At 32.1% G+C, this 22,515-nt stretch overlaps 1 protein-coding gene across 3 annotated transcripts in view; it reads right to left on the bottom strand.

Moving 5' to 3' along the window:
• Positions 1-22,515, bottom strand: part of LOC145268729 (phosphatidylinositol N-acetylglucosaminyltransferase subunit Q-like) — a 43,839-nt gene continuing 21,324 nt past the window's right edge. For all 3 annotated transcript variants that reach the window (XM_080124299.1, XM_080124300.1, XM_080124301.1), the window contains 7 exons: positions 19,847-19,967; positions 13,556-13,682; positions 10,045-10,201; positions 7,446-7,638; positions 4,191-4,305; positions 2,550-2,617; positions 1-175 (listed from right to left, as the gene is read on the bottom strand). In XM_080124299.1, coding sequence (XP_079980425.1) covers positions 29-175; positions 2,550-2,617; positions 4,191-4,305; positions 7,446-7,638; positions 10,045-10,201; positions 13,556-13,682; positions 19,847-19,967 — 928 coding nt within the window. In that variant the 3' untranslated portion in view covers positions 1-28. The remainder of the gene's footprint in view (positions 176-2,549; positions 2,618-4,190; positions 4,306-7,445; positions 7,639-10,044; positions 10,202-13,555; positions 13,683-19,846; positions 19,968-22,515) is intronic.

The following is a 22,515-nucleotide window of genomic DNA, read 5'->3' as shown; positions in this document are numbered from 1 at the left end:
TTTGTTATAAAAATATTCCATAAAAGTTTTATTTTTGGTTTGATTTCCAAATGAGATGACCTTTAATCACTTTCTGGACGACTCCAGACCAAATGGAAGGTTTCCTCTGTATATTGTTTGCAGAAGATTTTGCTGAACACTGCTTAATCACTTGACGAATAGAAAAGTGAGAAACCTAAAAAAAAAATAAAAAAAAAACCAGTGAGAAAAAAAAAAATGTGACATGACTAAGTTGATAGTTTAATCTGGGCATAACACTGTTTGAAACATAAAATGCCATGATCACAAGTTTCGGTGAATTCACTCAAATGTCCTCTTTGGATAAAGTACCAAGTTTACCAAAACTGCCTATATGAATGTATGGGCCATAATTTTAACGTAATATTATGGTACTTGTACAGTTTAGTCAAGACATTAAAAAATGAAAATATCGAAAAAAGTTTAAATTGTATGTATCCGTTATAGAACCAAGTTCTCCGCAAAAAAACACGTTTTTATAAGAGCGCGTTGAAGGCGGCCATATTGGATTTCAAAAAAAAAATGTTTGAATTTAAAAAATAACAAAGGGAGATAACTCCAGTTAAAGCACTGACACCCCTTCCCATCTTTAATACTAGCTTTTCTTTCTAAAAATCGAATATTTTCCTCGGTAACATAAATTGTTTTTTCGCTATAAAAAAATCTACTTGATGGAATTAAGTGAAATTTTTTTTCAGAGAACTTCGTTCTATAATGGATACATACAATTTAAACTTTTTTCGATATTTTCATTTTTTAATGTCTTGACTAAACTGTACAAGTACCAATATTATTTAAAATAATTTGTCTCTGGAATAGTTTCTAAATATGTGTGTGTATATAAATATATATACATACATACATACATACACACACAGACATATATAAACATTGTGAGAGGTCTACACGGATCGACCAACATTTCTACATTCTAGAAACGTTGGTCAATCTGCGTAGACTCCTCATAATGGTTATAGTATTTTAGTTATATAAAAGCTCTACACATGTATGGAGCACTTTTATAGAAACATTAGTTTTGGTTCATGTTAGCAATATACGTGAACTTAATTAGTCAATATATATATGTTTTTACATAAACAGTAATATATTGCTACACAGTCATGAGCATGTTTTGGTCAGCTAGTTTTTAGAAACTAGGGACCTCTTCAGGTGGTCTTGCCTATAAGAAAGCAAATTTTGCAAAAACTTATGTTTCTATAGAAGTGTTCAATACGTGTATAGAGCTTTTATATAAATAAAATCATATAAACATTATGAGGAGTCTACGCAGATTGACCAACGTTTCTACATTGTTAGTAGTCGTGATGATACGTTAAGAATATAGAAATGTTGGTTGATCTGAGTTGACTCCTCACAATGTTTAAATAATTCTTTATATATATATATATATATATATATATATTACTTACTTAGAAACTATATATTACATATTCCAGAGACAAATTACTTTAAATAATATTAAGTTACAATTATGAACCATATAGACAGCTTTGGTAAACTTGGTACTTTTTCCAAAGAGGGCATTTGAGTGAATTCACTTCCATATAGGCCAGACCGCCTGAAGAGATCTCTAGATTCTAAAAACTAGCCAACTGAAACATGCTCATGACTGTGTAGTAATACCTTGCTCTACTTCAGTATTGAGCACTCTTGTAATAACCTCATTATACTTCATTGGTTACCTTACCTCTGAACAACACACACACACACACACACACGCATACATATAATCATCAGTTTAATGCCTGTTTTACATTCTGACATGTGTTGGACGAGTTTTAGAAATGGACTTCCAAACTAACCTATATCTGGACAAGCCTTCATTTATCCTACTTTCCCTCAAGTCAATTCTTATCACTTTCATGTTATTTCACCGCCTTCCCTCATGTGAACTGAACCTACTCCCTCAACTGTTCTACATCTACTAAGCCAAACACTCATGTATTCTGTCTTGCACACATATCTCTATTACTGTTCAGATTTAATCGTCTGTTTTAAATGCTGGCATGTGTTGGACAGTCTTCAGAAACTTTTTTCCAAATTAAAAGTAAATTAAATCTGGCCAAGTCTTCATTTATCCCTCTTTCTTTCAAGTCTATCATCATTTCTTTCCAAGTTTTCTTTGCTGTTTCTCTCTGAACTAAACATGTTTTTGGGTTAATAGATTGTAGAACAATTGCAGTAGCCAGGTCAGTTGGCAAAGGAAGTCCAAGAAAAATGGGGAGGGGATGTGTGATAAGAATGAACTTAAGAGCAATTTATAAAGAATTGGTCAGAGATAAGTTAATTTGGAAGTCAATTTCTAAAAGCTGTTCAACATGCCAGTATGATTTTGTTTTATAGCATATTTAACCCTTTTCGGGTTATTTAATGCTGAACTTGGTAAAAAAAAATTTATGCTTCAAGTTCTTTATATATGTTTTGCCAGCATGTTGGATTGAATATGATGATGACAAATGATCGTCATAACTGCCTTAATCAAGGAAAAAAAAAAATCAACAGTTATTTACCTGCATGGCCAATCCTAATGTACAGTTGGGAGATTCTTCGCTTGAATGTACACGGAATATCACATGGCCTACAAAGAAAGAAGAATATTTTGTTTATAGGCAAGAAACATGTAGAGCATGATAATATTGAGATCAGAAACAAAACAGACACATTTATTTAGACATTCATGTGATATTTAATATTAAGGAGAGGTTCTTGTACAGAATTTCCCCATATTAAAAAGAAAAAAATTGTATGACATACGTACCTATAATGAAAAAAATATCATATTCCAAAAATCACATAAATTGATCAAGTAGTTTTATCAAAAAAAATCATTTAAAAGCAATTAATGGGAATTCTTGGGCATTTCACCATAACTTAAATGCAAGTTTGAATTATAATTATCTCCAGTCACTCCTCGGATGCTCATAAAAATAAAGTTATTTAATTATTGGAATTCTTTTGAGATGAGTAATTTATATATTTATTTATCGATTATTATCCTAATTTTTATAGTTGTTTCACAACGTTTCGGCCAACTATTCCTCTGGCCTTCATCAGGTGGTTAACTGCAATGGGATAAGAATGCTAAGTCTCTTAACTGCATCCTCAGTAATTATTGCCTTCAATTACTGCAAATAAATAAAATATATAAATTACTCATCTAAAAAAATTCCAATAATTAAATAATATATACCATTCCGTACAGACCCGACAATGGAAAATCGGATGAAAAACAAAACAAAAAAAGCTTGGATTTATAAGACCAAAAATACCAACTTTGATCGCCCTATGGATTATGTGGCGTAGTGGACAGTGACGTTGAATCGCTATAGTTCCAAGTGAGCAGTTTCAATCCTATCCAAAGCCCAAGAATTAATTGACCAAAACATAGTGAGACGACAACTATGGAAGGCAGTAATTACTGAGAATGCAGTTAAGAGATTCAACATTCCTATCCCGCACAGGGAAGATATAGGTGTGAGAGAAAAAAGTGAAAGAACTGATTTGCTTTGTCACCAGTTTCAATAGCAGCGACGCCAGAAAAAATTAGGAAGCACATAAGCTGACTATAACCAGTTGCTTGGATCAGTAGATGAAGGACAGTTAAGGTAGCAGGGTCAGTTCACAGGTGTAGACCAATGGGAGGAAATGATATGGATGGTCTTGGGAGAAAAAAAAAATAAATGAACCAATACATGATAGCATATAAAGCAGACATTAAATCAAAAATATGATGATGGATGAATGGATGAAAGGGTGTTGGTTTGTAGATGTAGAACAGTTGAGGTGGCAGGGAAAGGCCCAAAAAAAAAAAAAAAACTCAACATGGGCTGAAGTAATGAGGATCGATTTAAAGTGAAAGAGGGATAAATAAAGACCTGAGAAGAGATAGGTTGGTTTGGAAGTCAATTTCTAAAAACGCCAGCATATATAAATAAACATTAAACCAAAAATATGATGAAGATGATGAAAGAATGTGTAGGTCAGTAGATGTAGCAGGGGACGTCCAAAGAAACCATGGGTGAAAGTGATGAGGATAGATTTGAGAAAGGGATAAATAAAGACCTGGCCAGAGATTAGTCAATTCAATTTATAAAAGCTGTAAAACCGATGTTAAACCAAATCTGATGAGAACGTAAAAGCGTACAACTTACCTGCCACAGTTTTGGCTCTCGTCATCCACTGTAGTAGAGAATAAAGGGGAACAGAATTGACAAATTCTGTTAAAGTCGAAAGACACGACTGTAAAACCAGGATGATCAGTTGTAACTAAAAAAAGAAGAAAAACGAACAAACAAAACTTTTCAAAAAATATTTATAAAAAGAAGACATATATATCAGGAGGTTCATAGATATAGATATATACTAGCGGGGGTACCCGGCGTTGCCCGAGTGTTTGTTTCCGGGGAGGGGGGGGAGTTTTAAAAAATGTTATGGTAGGTAAGTAGGAAGGATCAACCCCGGAGTCATGAGTAAAAGTAAGAAAATAAAGTGTGAAAAAAAAAAAAAAAAAAAAAACCATCTGCAATGTTAACAGTTCGGCCACCAAGAAAAGTCCATTCCAGTTGTTTAGGAAAAAAAAAAAAAAAAAAACGACTACGGTAGGTCGGCGCGAACGTGAAAATATAATGTGAATTGTCCAGCACGCTAACCACTACGCCACAGAGCACTGCAGCTTAGTTTAGTGATTTTAAATCACTTCACATGAAAGAACTACGAAGCCAAACCGGTGTTCTCTTCTCAACTGTTCCTTGTGAACGATCCCAAAACGGTGTTAAGTGGTGGCAGGGGGAGGAGGAATTTATTAGAGAGAAAATATTTTACCACTTCCATTGATCTTAACCGATTTTGGTCGTGACTTCTCAGCAGAAAAAGTATAGAAATCTAAGATTATTGAGGAATTTGAGAAATAATAAGCCTATAACACACCTCACATATTGTTCTGCCGTTTGTGCATATTATATTTGCATGAAATATCTTGATTTTTAATCCTATTAAGGTCAAAATCCGACGGGAAAAAATGAGTTCATTTTATTTATATAGAGATAATATAAAGCTGTGTGTATGTGTGTGTGTCTGGTCACGAATAGGCTCCTATATGGTTGACTATTATAGAAAACTGATCACATAATGATAGATGTATCGAGACACAGAAATGGGTATGTTTGATCTGGCAGAATGGTGGTTCATTAAAATTGTGGGGTCTGCATTCGCGCTTGATCCACAAAGTATGAAAAAAAAAAATTTAAAAATGAAAAAAAAAAAAACGTTTACAAGTGTTTTTGATATAGATGTACATAATACTTTGATAAGTATGTTTAACTTAAATAGGGATGGTATAATAAAATTGTGGGGTCTGTGTTTGCGCCTGGCCTCCATAGAATGGAAATAATCACAAACTTTAATAAAAACTTTTCATATCTATCTGCGTAAGTATACTTTGATAATTATGTTTCAGTTTGAAGAAATATGGTATAATAAAATGATGGAGTGTACGTTCGCGCCTGACCTCCATAGAATGGAAATACGTCACAAAGTTTAACAAGGTTTTTTAATATAGATCCACAGAATATTGTGATAAGTGTTTCAGTGTGAACAAGTATGGTATAATAAATTATGGGGTTTATCTAATTTATTTTTACTTTCATCATACTTTGCTTTGGTTTTGATATCCCCAAATTCGAAACTATCTCTTTACAACCCTTCCTTTTCATAACCTATCATACTTTCATAAATCAGAGTCCATTTTCTGTAGGCTGTTTTTGAACTCAGTCAACGACCGGTACTTTTGCTAGTATATATATATATATATATATATATATATATATATATATATATATTATATATATAAAAAAATAAATCGACAATGGACTCTCCTGTTAATCTCAAAACAAAACAAAAAAAATTAATTAATTTTAATTTTGGTGTTTCTGTCTTTCATGGAACTTAAGCCCCGCCAGTGACTTGCAAATGCAGCCACAAGCCATGCACGAAAATGTATTCAATGAAGTGTTACTTGGTCCGGCAATTCTTTTCTTTTTTCTCTTGATTCTGAGTTTTTGTGCTCCTAATTCAAAAACTTTTAAGGCATTGTGACATGTCAGTCTCCATTGTTTCCTGTTTTAAGCAGTTTGTTCACAGGGTGGTTAAAAAAAAAAAAAAAAAAAAAAAAGAAAAAAGAGCCCTCTTGTTTTTCATCCCAAACTTGTGTTCTACAATTTACAGGCACATTCTTTTAACATCATCAATCCAATTGGACGCATATATACTACACAGAAGTGAATAAAAATCACTGAGATGTACTTTATCACAAAATCAGTTCTTCTGATGCAGCAACAATGCAGGAAAGATTTTGGGAGGAACAATGTACTTGATAAAAGAATAATTCAATGTTTGATGGCTAAATTTTGGGAGACAGAAAGCGTGGCAAATGGCATCGTTGTATCAAAGTTCCTTTAAGAGAATCAGAATCCATGGATGTAAACTGTTACAGTGCACTGATGCAAACGTAGTTCATTCCTGCACAAATATTCCTATAGGGAACCATCTGAAATAAAGTTGCTGAAAAGATAAACCCGAGATTTATTGATTCATTGTGATGAATCTTCTTTGCAGCTTTCCGTCAAACAAGACCAAAGACGGACGAGGTATGTTTCGCTATTAGCTGATGTAAATCCCCAGAAAAACTGTTATCCATCCCTTTTTGTTGTAAATGTTATATGTCCATTGACATGTATCTGTGAATACATTGACACATACAAACACGTGAATACTAGACGATCACAGACACACTCATAAATATATATACGTTATATACATTCAATAGATACGTGAACACATGAATGTTTATTATACAAATACACAATATAACACTTATATAAGCACTCTTTTTCTTTTTTTTCTTCCAAATTCTTTTTCATTCCATATAGTCATTTCTAGTCATTTTTGAGGAACAATCTGATTATCTTCAAGTCTAATGTAAACAAGTTCTTGATGAACCGTCCCCCTAAGTAATCCAATTTCCAAAATTTCCACTACTTATATTTACTATGCTATAATCACATTAACTAATGTATACCCATTAACCCTTATCCTCGAGTGGCCTCCGGGCCTTAATAATTGGCGATTCCTGTGAAAAAAAAAAAAAAACACCCATGCATCTCTGAAAAGTTGTTTAATGATCTTTCGCTAAAATAGAAAAAAAAAAAAATAAAAAAAAAATTCAAAGTTAGCCTCATAGTAATTTTTTTCCCCCTGCAATCACGTTTATAGTATTACTGCTTGTGGTGATATATCCTTGACTCTTCCAATATTTTGATTCTCTTCTTTAACATACACGCAATGCCAATTCAAATAAGAATAATATTTCCTCCTCCGTGCTATACACAACAAGAAAGAAAAGTACTTACAGTTGTGAAGAGGGTGTAGTAGATGGTGGTCGTTGGTAACAAGAAGAGAAGTATCGTAAAAAAAAGGGTCCCTACAAACAATCGGTCAATGTCATATGAAGCCGTGTCTACTCGTTGACGAAGCATGTTCCATTTCTTGCCACGGAAAAGACGCCAGAGTGATGACAATGCATAAACTTGAAAATAATACAAGCTGCACGGAAGAAAGAAAGAGATTCAGTTTTGATTGGCTTTCTTTTCTTAACAAAAAAAAAAGAAAAAGAAAAAAGAAAAGGAAAAAAGAAAAAAAAAGAAAAAGAAAAAAGAAAAAGAAAAAAGAAAAGGAAAAAAGAAAAAAAAAGAAAAAAAGAAAAGAAAAGAAAAAAAAAGAAAAGAAAAAAAAAGAAAAAAAAAAAAGAAAAAAATACATCTCATTCTAATTAAGATTATCAAAAATGTTTTAACTAGCAAAATTGTTATTAAATAGTTTGTAAGTGGTAAGGCACAAATATGAAGAAATAAAATGGATGAAAACGATTCCATGTAAATTTACAATAAATTATTAACAATTATAGCAACACTCATTGACCATGAAACTTTCTTTTTTACTCCCATTCACCACTAACAAGGCATACTGGCACTTGGACATAAGGGGCTACTATTTGGAACTATGCCTAGGAAAGATTAACCAGATGTTGGTTTACATTACATTAAAATTTCTGCATTTCAGTACAGTCAGGGAAGCAGGTAGCAGAAAGGGAATTCCAAAGTCTAGCTGTTTGAACTATTAGAGTAGAAAACTTTCTGGCATTTAGAGACCTCAACAGTGAAGGAGTGTAATTTTGTTGCTAAGTGGGTTTACCGAGGATATGTATGTCAAGGGGGCACAAGTGCAACAAGTTCATCAGAGCACATTTCATTAAAATACTTGTAAAACAGGCACAGAGATGCAACATTGCAGTAATGGGATGGGAATTTAATTAACAAAGTGGGACCGATTAGATTGGGAACTTTTTTTGGACCCTATCCAAGAGCGAAAGACTAGTGGTAGATGCACCAGCCCAGACGTGGCAACAATACTCCATGCATGGTGGTCTTGTAGAAGTATAGGATACTCCCAAGTATGAGTAGTCTTCTAGCACAATAGAGAGAACCCATTTTTGGATAATCACAAATTTCAAGTTAGTCCTACTCAACATAATTATATTTTAAAAACAAAAGCATTTTAAGCCCTCAAGTTACCACGATTTTGTTTGGAAACGAATATCATTTCACATGCATTAATACGTGATAATCTAAATGATATATTTGAAGAGTTTTTAGCAAATTAAAAATGCTAATGCTATGAAATTGCTATTTTGCATAAGAAAGATTCAATTTTGATTAGCTTTTTTCTTTTTTTTTTTTACGTAAAAAAGTGGACCTCAATTCTAAAATCTAAAAATGTTACAAAATAGTTTGTGAGTTGTAAGGCACAAATATGAAGAAATAAAATGGATGAAAACGATTCTAAGTAGATCAACAATAAATTATTTATAATACACTTTACAAAAAGAACTCCAATCCCTGGTCCCCCCTCGCCAATCTTTCACGAAAAACACCCATCTAGCTGAATCCACTGTGAAAAATTTCCCCCACTCTATATCTGTGCCTAAATCAAAACGCGGATTCCATGAACAAAGCTTCTTTCTTAGAACTGCACGCCTGTGGAACTCTGTTCCGTCTGCCTGCTTCCCTCCGGACTACAACTTGGATGTCTTCAAGTCTAATGTTAACAAATTCCTAATGAACCGCCCCCTTAAGTAAACACTCCATCAAATCTCCACACTAACGTAATGTACTTGCAATAACCCTTATCCCTGAGTGGCTTCCGGGCTTTGATAAGTGGTGATCACTGTGTAAAAAAAAAAAAAATAAAAATAAAAATATCTTCATATATTTTAAAGGAATAACAATGAGGTTAGTTAAGCTGATGTTGGTAAAAATTTCTCCATTTTTCCTAAGTAAATGTAGTTGTCAGCTATCTTAACATTTTCACTATGACTGTGCTTTTGGGGCATATTTGTTGAATATGACCTTGGTTATTCCAATGCGCCTTTTAATAGTAATTCTACTAGTTGAGCTCAGGTTGACAAGAAAATTCTTGTAGTTTTTAACTTTTAAATTCAGATGAACATATCTCGACTCAAACAAAAATCTATTTATTGAAATTAGCACCATCAGAATCAACACACTTTTGCAAATGCAAAATAAGTGTATTTAGTTCAGTACTGTAAAAATCTTGCATTCTGGTGGCGATGAAGTCGTTGGAGGCGTTTTTGATATCACTGAGTTTTTGAATTCTTTTGTTCTGTTTGTTATTATCTAGAACAAATCATGGGCAGATAATTCATGCTTCTAAATGCTTTTATCTGGCAAGAGAGATAACTTTTAGGTACCAAGTTATTTTTCTGTAAAAATGAGAATATTTAAACGTATTACTAGGTGGTATGTAGGCAACTAACATTCAGAAAAGATTAGCAAAAATATACAACCTCATGGTCTTATTCTCAAGTGACTCTTCCCTCTCGCCATCTAAAGTATAACGAAACAACGGTACAACAATTGCATAAAAATTTACCGTGACGCAAACACGTAGAAGCAGTAGATGTGCATAGTGACCAATGAGATGATGTCTTGGAGGAGACTTAATTGCAGAGAGAAACCCAGAATCCCAGACATTAGGCAGCAACGGAGGAAAGAACTGAGAATTGGCTTCAAGACAACGGACAAATAAGCTGAAACGACACCAAAAATACAAATTAATTCAACGGCATCCGTGGAAAATAAAAATAAAAGGTAACGAAACAGAACTGCGTATAGAATTTGAGAACAATGTTGAATGTGCATAATGTGTAAAAAGTTGTGTTTTAAGTCAAGAATAATGCAGTTTGGTAGAAAAAACACGGTTGGGCACGAAACAGAATAAATGACAAAAAAGTTTGAAATAATTTTTAATTAACTTTTTTTTTTTTTTTTTTTTTACCAATGAGCCCTCAATATACCACCATTTTGTTTGGAAATTATTATCTTTTCACATGCATAATAATCTAAATGTGTAATAATCTAAACAATATATTTAAAGAGTTTTAGCAAATTAATGATGTTAATGTTATGAAATTGATATTTTGCATAAGAAAGGTTTTGAACCAGGATGTTGTTTGGTTATTTGAATTTTAGGTTAGGGTTAGAGTGAAAAATAAAAACAAAAAACAAAACAAGTTTATAGATGGAGAAGGGGGGGGGTGAAAAAAAAAAAGTTTTTTTTGTTTTTTTTTTTACATCTATCAGGAGACAGAATCATCTGTCCTAAAATGTTGAAATTCATTTCCACTACAATCGATTGTCTTGATGAATTTTACAATTTACTATATTTGCAAATTGTCATCTGCTGCATTCTGATTTAACAATCTTCCGGCTGTTTTCATAAACTGCCATAAAATGCTGCTGAAAATTCGTTTTCAGCATAGGTCCCGAACTGTACAAGAATCAACATAACTATCATTAAATAATTTGCATTTTAGAGCTGTGTTTGTTTATTCATATAACGGAGATGATGGTTATATATATATGATGAGAATAATGGAAATAGTATTCCGACAAAATAGAGAAATAAAAAGGAACAAACCGAGTTATGTGTTCATCAGCTTTTCGTCTTTATTTCATCCAGAGGAAGTCTTGAAATAAAGACGAAACGCTGATGAACACATAACTCGGTTTGTTCCTTTTTATTTCTCTCTCTCTCTAGATATATATATATATATATATATACACTCCTATAAATTTGAGGGTTTTTTTTTTGTGTATTGATATTCATATTTAAACCTTTTTTTTCTATTTATTTAATGAGAAAATACAACTTTGTTATGTATGGATCATGGAATTGCATTCTCTGTGAAAGATCTAGCTAATTTGCATATTCTTTTAACCATTCATTTTAATTAATTCCCTATTAGTTTTTTCGGTTTTCTTATGGGATGATCATCTTTAGTTAACTATCATGTGTAATTATATTCATGCAGATATTCTACATGATTTATACTTGCATAATAATTGTGTAAAATGGTTATATTAAACACAAACCTCTTTATATATATTTATGTGTGCATATATATATTCGTTTAAAAAATTTTGCCAACCAAACTCCTCTGCCAGTTTTTGGTTTACAGACATGAAACTTAATATATAGGGTAATAAAACCCAAGCAAAACTTTACATTGGGAAAATCGGTGCAAAAGTGTGGAAATTAATAATTGTAAAAAAGAGCGAAACAGAATTAACGGGTGATGTTGTAACCGAAAGAACATCAGACCTAACATGGCAGAGCATCACTTTTGTTAACTCTCTCTATATAACCCAAATAAGATGGCATGCGAGTGACATTTCCGTGAGGACTTATGAAGGTGTCAATGAAAAAGTTGCTTTGGTAACTAACAGCCAATCAGAAGAAACTGTCTCTCACATTACTTATTCTGAAGACCAGTAATTTTATTATAACTTTTGTTGAAAATTTTTACTTCAAAATATAACCGAGAAGGTGACCCATGAACTGTACAAATTGTGTAAAATTTGGTCTCAAAATGAGCGAGAGGTGAAACTTTAAAGCAGTTCTAAATGAGTAAAACTAACATTTAACCATATATTCAAACATGGTAGTGTTTAATGAGATATATATACACACAGGGTGCCCACAAAGTCTGGCTACATAATCTACAGGATGCTTCCACAAAGTCTGGCTACCTGGCTACATAATGTAGCCAGACTTTGTGGACACCCTGTATATACTAGCTGGCAGTCGGACATTGCCCGGTTGTACAATATGCTTAAACATGATATTTTGATTTATGCAAATTGTGTATGAATTATGATTTGCTAAGATTTTATTATTGCCATTGGCTGGTGTAACATAAAACATTCCCCTGTAAAAAAATATTCTTTTAATCTATAAGAAAGAAAAGCTATTTTTAAGATCGGATTTTTGCGATTTTCGATATTCAATGGATGAATTTCTGTACAAAACATATCTAAGAACACTGCCAGACATATAAATTAGCTTTGTGTGAAATTTGCAAAAGACAGGCTCAACCGTTTCGGAACCTATGAGGAAGGAACTCACACACAAAGTAACTTTTAAATAATAGTGTATATATATAATTTTAAATAATAGTGTATATATATAATTTTAAATAATAGTGTATACATATAATTTTAAATAATAGTGTATACATATAATTTTAAATAATAGTATATACATATAATTTTAAATAATAGTATATACATATAATTTTAAATAATAGTATATACATATAATTTTAAATAATAGTATATACATATAATTTTAAATAATAGTATATACATATAATTTTAAATAATAGTATATACATATATATATATATATATATATATATATATATATATATACTAGCAGAAAGACCCGACGTTGTCAGAGATTCAATGAATGCTTCACACTTCATCATCATCAAAATCAGTAAAATTGGCTATTTTTCAATCAAATCGATTGATTGCCCACTCTAGTCAGGGACTCACCACAGTGTACTGGGAGGAGGCTTCACATGCTTTCCCTGCAGTGACTTATTCCACAATACATTGTAGTTTACATTGTACTGTAGAGAACCTATTGTTGATTTTATAAAATCATTTTATATAATGGCTTGCATTAAAGTTTAAAATGAAAAAGTCAAGTATCATGGTTCAATTGAGCTCTGAACAGAAACGTACATTTCAAAAGTGCCCCTGTCATATCAAAGAACTTACTGTTGATTTTATATACTGGATCCTTCTACTTGTGGTGTTAGCATGTATCAGTGTTAACTTTGGTCAAAATTGGGCTGCTCCTTCTTTAATTGGATTTTTTACGATTATTGATACTTATCAGGGGCATTCTGATACAAAACCGATCTAAGAACACTCCCAGACACATAAGGTACATTTAAAAAACAAAATTGGCCCAGCCATTTCAGAGTCCAAAACATACAGTGCGTTTTATATAAGTAGAAGTAAAACAGTCGATTACCTTTACTAAATCATTCATATTTGTTTAATGTAATGATGATTTATGACTTTCTACTCACTTGTCCAAACATAAATGTTGTATTTGAAGAATGATCCAAGAAACAGATTGAGTTGGTAGTTGAGTTTCAGGCCGGCTGGAGCACCCATTATCCAGTTCAATATTCCTGACAAGCTGGTCACCGTATCCTGTCAAACAGAAATTGAGGATAATTCATGATCAAATTTCTCTCTCCCATATATATAAAGTGAAAGTGTCTGTGTGTGTACATTTCCCTACGCAATAATTCTGTCAATTTTTAGTCTACAAACTCGAAATTTGATATACAGGGTACTAAGATTTGGAAAAATCAATGTGATCGGTTTCCGGCCAGAAATTTGGCTGTTAAGGGGTCAAAGTTTGACCTTTGAGAACTCTACCAAACTCCTCCGACAATTTTCGGTCTACACACTTGAAATTTTAGATATAGGTTCCTTGGACATGAATCTAACTTATTAACTTGATTTGAACCCAAAACAACAAATTTTAAGAGGTCATTAATAGGGGTCAAAGTTTAAAAAAATTGACCGCCTTTTTTTTTTTTTTTGCTCAACATACACCTCCAAATACCCGGGCAACCATGCTAGTATATATATAAAAGTGAAATTGTATGTGTGTGTGTGTGTGTGTGTGTGTGTACATTTCCCTACCAAACTACTGTCAATTTTCAGTCTACAGACTTGAGATTTGACATAAGGGGTATTGAGATTTGGAAAAATCTTTAATCGGTTTTCGGCCCAAAATTTGGCAGTCAAGGGGTTAAAGTTCAACAATATAACCTTTGAAAACTCTACCAAACTCCTCTGCCAATTTTGGGTCTAAACACTTGAAATTTTAGATGTAGGTTATTTGGACGTGGATCAAACTTTTAAATTTGATTGAAGTTCAAAGCAATAAATGTTAAGGGGTCAAAGTTTAAAAAAATTTGACCTCTGCAGTCTCTACCAAATTACTCAGCCAATTTTACATAACGTGTATTCAGACCTATGTTTTTGGCTGAAAACTTGGCTACCAAGGAGTCAAAAGTTCAAAAGATTTTACCTTTGTGGTCTTTAACAAACTATTTAGCCAATTTTGAGTCTAAACATTTGAAATTTTACATAAAAGGTATTCAGACATGCAGCAAGTTTTTTAATCAGTTTTTGGGAAAAAATTTGGCTGCCAAGAGGTCAAAGTTTAAAGAATTGACCTTTGCAAACTTTACCAAACTCCTTCACCATTTTTTTTTTTTTACATAGGTATCAGGGCCCAGAGACCACTCAAGGATAAGGGTTAAGTGTGTACAGTAGTCAACTGGACAATATAGTAATCGCTAGTAATGGAAATTCGGTAAATTTGTTAACTTAAGTGGAACGGCTCATTAAGAACTTGTTTACGTTAGACTTGAAAACAATCAGATTGTTGTCAGCTGGAAAGCAGGAAAACGGAAAACAATTCCACAGGCGTGCATTTCTAAGAAAGAAGCTTTGTTCATGGAATCTACGTTTAGGTTTAGGCACAGATAAAGAGTGAGGGGAATTATTGATAGTGGTTTCTGCTAGACAAGTGTTTCTTGTGAAAATTTGATAAGGGAGGGGGCATAGATTGAAGCTCAGACGAGCACTTGCCATGAAAATAACGATAAAGCAGAGACAAACTCGCAACCTCTCCTCTGTGAGATAGAGGTTGCAGGGAAGAGAAAAGGACATCTCCTACGAGGCTACAAATCTTTTTTGAATTCTATCAAGGCAGGACAAGTCCTTTCTAGCAGCTCCTGCCCAGATGTGGCAACAGTACTCCATCCTTGGACGTACCTGGCTCTTATATATATAGAGAGAGAGAATTGCATCAGCAGTGAGATATCTACTGGATTGATAGAAGGATCCCACCATTTTTCCAGCAGCCTTGGCAACAGATTTGATGTATGTGTTCCATTTCAGATCAGGAGTAAAGGTCAAGCCCAGTAGCTTGTCAAAACATGAGGCCTCCCCAAGACGAGAGCCATTCATTTCAATTGATGCTGGATGGGGATCGGAGCGTTGATGATGTAAAGATAAAAGCTTTGTTTTAGATGCACTAAAAGTAACCAGCCACTCCTTTCCCCATTGTATCATGTATATCAGAGAAGAGAGAATCAGCAAGAACTTGGTCGTTTACGGTCTTAGATGTGCTACCATAGATGGTAGTATTATCAGAATAAATGTCTACGAATAATGTAAGGATGTGACTTGGAAGATCATTGATGTAGATCAAGAAGAGAGTTGGGCCCAGGATGGACCCCTGAGGGACTCCAGAATTAATACTGTGAGCTTCTGATTTTTGCCCGTCAACTACTACTCTTATGAACCTATCAGAAAGAAATGATTTACTAATTGAGAAGACATTTCCAGGTTACCTGGACATGAGTCAAACTTTTTAATATATATACGCACATAAAGTTATGAATAGTACATAGAGCCCGAGCAAAGTCGGGCTGAACTGCTAGTATATATATATATATATATATGACTGCCGCCTGTCCATCTGAGGAATGCTCTCTACCAAACTCCTGTCAGTTTTTTGATCTACAGACTTGGAACTTGATATATCAGATATTTGAATCTGTGGAACAAATTTAATTTGGTATTTAGCTGGTAAAAATAAGGGCTAAGGGGTCAAAATTGAAAAATAATTGAAACTTGTCAGGCGTAAATCAACTTAAAGTGCTCCTGTATGCATGCGCAAATATACATTTATATGTTAAAGTCAGTTCATTTTTAATTATTTCTTATCTAACTGATGATAGTTCAAATGGTAGCGATTACGGCTGGAGCGCTATTTGTTTTTCTTTTGATTCTAGCTGATGGTACCCAAGTCATATTGTTTTTAAAATCACTACTATATATTAGGTACAATATAATAATCAATAGGAAATTGACTCTATAATAATAATTATGAAATCTGAATAAATTAAAATATCATTTGAGTGTATTTTACAACAAGGTCACATCGAGGAGGCAGTCACAACTATACATTAGATACAAACTAATAAATACAGAATTGATTCTATGATAATAAAGACTAAATCTACATGAATTCAAATATATTCAAACAAATTTTATGACCGGTTATTAGCCTACTGTATAAATTAAAGAATTGAAATATAATGATGTCCTGGATTTTTCAAATAACTATGAAATAATGTTTTGAAAATTGTAATCAAACTTCTATTTAAAATTTGCATCAACTAATTAGACACATTGAATTCAGTACAATCGGCAATAAGATCAGATGTATACTTTGCTCTCTTCCCCTCGTGGTTAATACCACCAGCAGAATGAAGAGAAAAAAAATGTGTATACCATCAAAAGTTTCAGAAGAAAAAAATTCAAATGAATTTATTCATATAATCTTATTATAAATGTTCCTAATGTGTGTGTGTGTGTGTGTGAGTGAGACGCGGTTTATCTCACACACACACACATATATATATATATGCATATACACACACACACACATATATATATGCATATACACACACACACACACACATATATATGCATATACACACACACACACATATATATGCATATACACACACACATATATATACACACACACATATATATATACACACATATATATACACACACACACATATATACACATACATACACACACACATACACACACACACATATATATACACACACACATATATACACACACACACACACATATATACACACACACATATATATATACACACACACACACACATATATATATATACACACACACATATATATATATAAAATGTTATGAAAAGCACGATAAGTTACTTTTCTACCTAACTGAATAAGTTTTTTACTGTTTTTATTTAATGTAAAATATTTATTCGGTTCGAAAAGTAGGTAATATTCAGCGCTACCCGAAAAGAAAATATGGCTGCAATTTCTATTTACATTTGTCAAGTCTTGATAATCACTTCAAAATAAGAAATAAAGCAAAATGGTGAATGAAATCCACTCAATAAATGTCACGGTAACATTTATTGGGTGGATTTCATTCACTATTTTGCTTTATTTCTTATTTTTAAATCTTTGTTGAGACTTCAAAAATGTAAAGAGACATTGTGGCCATTTTTCTTGTTCTTCGGTAGCGCTCGCTCAATACTACTTGTTTTTCTGAACCGAATAAAAATTTTACATTAAAAAAAAAAACAAAAAAAATAAAAAGTATCCAGTTAGGTACAAAAATAACTTATCTTGCCTTTGATAACATTTGTTAATGACAACTTTTTTGTACCTCTGTGGATTGGAACATGAACCGTTACTTCATTTTTGTTTTGTTGTCTTAACTGCAAAATGCCGTTTCCATTTCAAATAAATATCTTACAGAAAGTTTATATATATATATATATATATATATAGTGTGTGTGTATTCGACAGGTAAAATAAGTCAGCAAATCTTATATTTAGTTCTATTTTAATAAGAAGCTGCGTTACGAAATTTCGAAGAAAATTCCAGGTACTTGTGCACTTATTGAACCGTGCTGAAATAATAACGCTATTATTTCGAAAGCCATTCTTAACATGGGGAAAGGAGGGTGTTTTGTAACTATTCTGTACTTTCAGTTAACAAATTAATAAAATAAAAATATTATAAAACTTTAATTTAACTTGAAAATATTATTTAAAAATAACACGGTTCAATAAATGCACAAGCATCAAATTCCATAAATTTGTTGATTTCTATTTTCGAGGTTGAAGGTGTTTATTCCATTGGCCGTTTATACTACGCTGGAGCAGGTCGTAAAAATACCTTTTGCTTAATAAGTAGAAAAAAAATAAATAAATAACGAAATAAAAAGCTTCCTAATTGTACCTATTTACTATGCCTCCCCACGGGACAGAGTTAGACACCAGGGTAATTGTAGTTTGATGTGTTTTCTAACTGCTCTTAAAATTTCAAGAATATTGATTTGAGGGTTTATACACATAGATTCGAAAAAGTTGTCCAAAAAAACAAAAAAAAACAAAAAAAAAACAAATATATAATTGTTATTATACATTCTGAAAACCGAATAGTTCTAAACTAATGTTATTCTGATAACAAAATAGCTCTAATTAAACATATAAGAACATTTATATTTATATTTTCATGTTTTTCTTAATTCGTTCTTAAATAAAAATTAAAGAACGCGTGTTGTTTACACTGTGCTATTGCTAACACCTCAGCTGCTGCTGCTACTAATACTACATTTGTCCAAATTCGAAAAATAGAAACGTTTTTTTTCGGGTAGGTCCTTTTAAATTATTATCAATTACCGCGGTCCTACTCAACATACAATAATACTTTTAACTGATAAAGATAGTAGAAAGATTGATTTACTTACTACTGGGTGTCCGAAGAAATTTTTTTTCAAAATGTTCGATATTCGTCATATTAAAGTCTTATTTTTAACACAACAAAAAAAGAAATGGTCAAAAATATTTTGGATACTTGACAGTATTAGGATTAACACCTCTTCTGATTGGTTCCCAAATTTCATAATGAAATTCTTCATACAATCACGGTACGGACCTTTAGAAATCAGAGGGGGTCATTACAAAACCTTACCGAAAACGCCATTTTATGACGTTCACATTTTTATCACTTTATTTGCTTAAAACTCTTAAAATATATAATGTACATTCATATTTATTAATTCATTTGAGAGTATATTCATTTCCGAACAAAACAGTAGTAGTTTGAAGACTTAAAGTGCTTTGGTTTGAAAAATACGGCTATTTTAGTAGAACTACCTTGAAATCTGTGATTATCCAAAGCGTTTTTTCTGTCTGTGTGTATTACTACTAATAGAATCTAACAATAGCTAAATTCTAACATTCTAATTCTTAACTTTGCTTACAAGGTTCGAATCTCAGCTTATCCTAATCTCATTTTCACTTGTCTAATATTCTTATTTACATGGAAAGGGGGCAGCCTTTTTCCTGTAACCCTAAGTCTAACTTGCAACTAGTCCTCAACTGTAACTCTTCAACCATCACAAACCCCCAACTGCCGCATTACTTACCACCACACCTAAAACTAACGTTAAAATATACTGACCGATCTTTTGTTCCCGTTTACAGTCACACCTTGATTAACAATGCTATTTCAGCTTTTTTTTTTTTTTTTGTTTATATTCGTGAATAACTTCCTACGCCTTTGTTCTGCTGATAAACTTATTTCCTCTTTTTTGTCATATTTCTATTTCTCTCATACTTTCCAACACTTTGGGGCAAGGGAGGGGGCATTGATAGTGTCACAATATGAAAAGAAAAGGAAATGCTTTACGATGACATGTTACCTGCGTTTTGCTGAGGATGAGAGCAGAGATATCTTCTGATGAAGCCAAATTGGAAATTAGGTACAAACACGCCACACCAAGGATCGAATCCGCCATCTGACGACAACCAAGATTTAAATAACTGTAAATAAAAAAGAAGAAAGCTTTACTAAATATCAAAGACGTAATATGAGCACAGAATTAGATGTTTATATATTATTTTTGGGTGCTTCTTCGTTATAATAGCAAAATTCCAAATATTGAATTCCAAGTAAAACAAATGTTATCTACTTAATTGTCATGTCGCAGTGATTAACATATCCAAAAATTATGAAAAAACGATAAGATAGAAAATGTATTATTAATGAAAACAGTTATCGAAGACAAGTACCAAAGATTGAGTTTTGCTAAATTGGCCTAAGATTTTCAGTTTTCAGAAAATAATTACCTCCCTTTTGTTACAATTGGAACTCTTTGATTTCTTTTGTTAGCAAAACTCAATTTTTGTTGTCTTTGAAAACTATTTTCATTGGTATTTAATTTTCTACCTTATTGCTTTTCATAATTTTTTGGATATGTTCAATACTGTGACATAAGAATTAAGTAGAAATTATTAGTTTTACTTGAAATTCAAGATTTTTATTTTTTTTATTTCTTTATTATAATGAAGATGCACCTATTTTTTTAGTCACAGGTGAAACTGTACTTCAAGTAAAAATTTTTGGTGCTTCTACATTATTGGGACCAGATTTTGTAGTCAATAAATGGAGTTTTCAGATAAAAAACAATGGTTTCAGCTGACTTTTTTGTCAATTCTAATAAGTTACAATGGTAGCTTCCAAATTATGCAGCCGAAATTACCTAAACATTGCTGAATTATTAAAAAAAAAAAAACAACTTTAATCGTGTTAACAGGTGATCATTTGCTGCCATCTTTGTTTAATTCGAACAGAAAATTACTTCCCTTTTGAACTCTCCTGTGTCTTAAGATCGTTTTCATCAAATTCTATTCTTTATTTTCTTTAATAAATAATTTTCTACCTTATCGATTTTCATAATTTTTGGATATAATCATTTTAAAAATATGAGGAATTCGTAGATACCATTGTTTTCATGTGAAATTCAGTTTTATGATTTCTGAAAATCTCGTCCCAATTCTGTAGAAGCGCTAAATTTTTTTTAAAATAAAAAGTTCTAGGCGATCTTTGATTCTTGTCCGGAATTCCCCCTTATATTAAACAACAAACAAAGAAAAATGTGTATGATGTACATACCCATGATGAAACAAAAATATCATATTCCAAAAGTCATATAAATTGATTAACTAGTTTCATTTTTTAAATAAGAAAATCAAATTTTATGAATAATAGAAGAGCGGCTGTCTTGTCTGCCATTTTGAAAATTAGAAAAAAAAATAAAGAAAAAACAAAGGGAAATAACTCAATTCAAACTTGTAAGATTTATGTTGTAACACCTACAAATTACCATTAATCATTTAATGATTTTCTTTATAAAAAATAAAACTACCTTTTTTTCTTTTTTTTTTTTTTACAAAGAAGTCACCACTTATGAAGGCCCAGAGGCCACTTGAGGATAAGGGTTAATGAGTAAACATTAGTTATGGGATTATAGCATAGTAATCATAAGTGGTGGAGATTTTGTAAATTGGATTACTTAGTGTGACGGTTCATTAAGAACTTGTTTATATTGGACTTGAAGTCAATCAAATTGTAGTCAGCTGAAAAGCAGGCAAACGAAAGAGTTTCACAGGTGTGCAGTTCTAAGAAAGAAACTTTGTTCATGGAATCTACGTTTAGGGTTAGGTACAGCTAAATGTGTGGGAAATTATTGATAGTGGTTTTGGCTAGACTAGTGTTTTTCATGAAAGTTTGGCGAGGGGGAACCATAGATTGAAGCGCAGACGAGCACTTGCCATGATCAATTTATGTAATTTTTGGAATATGATATTTTTGATTCGTCACAGATATGTACATTATAAAGATCTTTAATTTTTGTTTAAATATAGGGGAAATACTGAACAAGAATCGAAGATTGCTCAGAACTAAAAATTACAAGTATGTCTTGCATTGCCACTGATAAAAGTTGAAGTACTGAATGCCAAAATGGCAGACTACATTACCTCCCCTGTTTTTAGAGTAATCTTCAATAGATGTGATATAATAAAATTGCAGTTTACAATAAAAAGTAATTTTTGCTGTAATTCACCTTTGGTGCTTCTTCATTATAATAGCAAAATTCAAAACTCGAAATATTGAATTTAAAATAAAACCAAATGAAAAACGATAAGATAGAAAATCAATTATTAATGAAAATAGTTTTCAAAATAAATTTCAAGTTCATACAAATGTCCTGATGATTACCGTACACCCATTAACCCTTATCCTTGAGTGGCCTTCGGACCTTGATGATGTGGTGACCCTCTAGTAAAAACAGACAACATAAATGTATGCAAAATAATATTTTATTAAAATAATGTCTTATTTCTGAAAATGTAAAATTCATCACTGACTAATCCCCCACTTTAACAATCTTTCTACAACTAGAGATCAAAACCAGTGTTGTAATGGCTATGATTTACTATGAATTGGTATAAATTGTAAAATGCCTTGACAGATTTCAAAATAGACTAGTGGGAGATGCCCTTTTCTCTTTCCTGCAACCTCTTTCCC

The sequence above is a fragment of the Euprymna scolopes genome, chromosome 44, assembly GCF_053919585.1.
Source record: "Euprymna scolopes isolate OS-2025 chromosome 44, ASM5391958v1, whole genome shotgun sequence".
In the NCBI taxonomy this organism is placed as follows: Eukaryota; Metazoa; Mollusca; class Cephalopoda; order Sepiida; family Sepiolidae; genus Euprymna; species Euprymna scolopes.
Note: the sequence above shows the minus strand (reverse complement) of the source record. Positions and strands in the feature narration are given on the sequence as shown.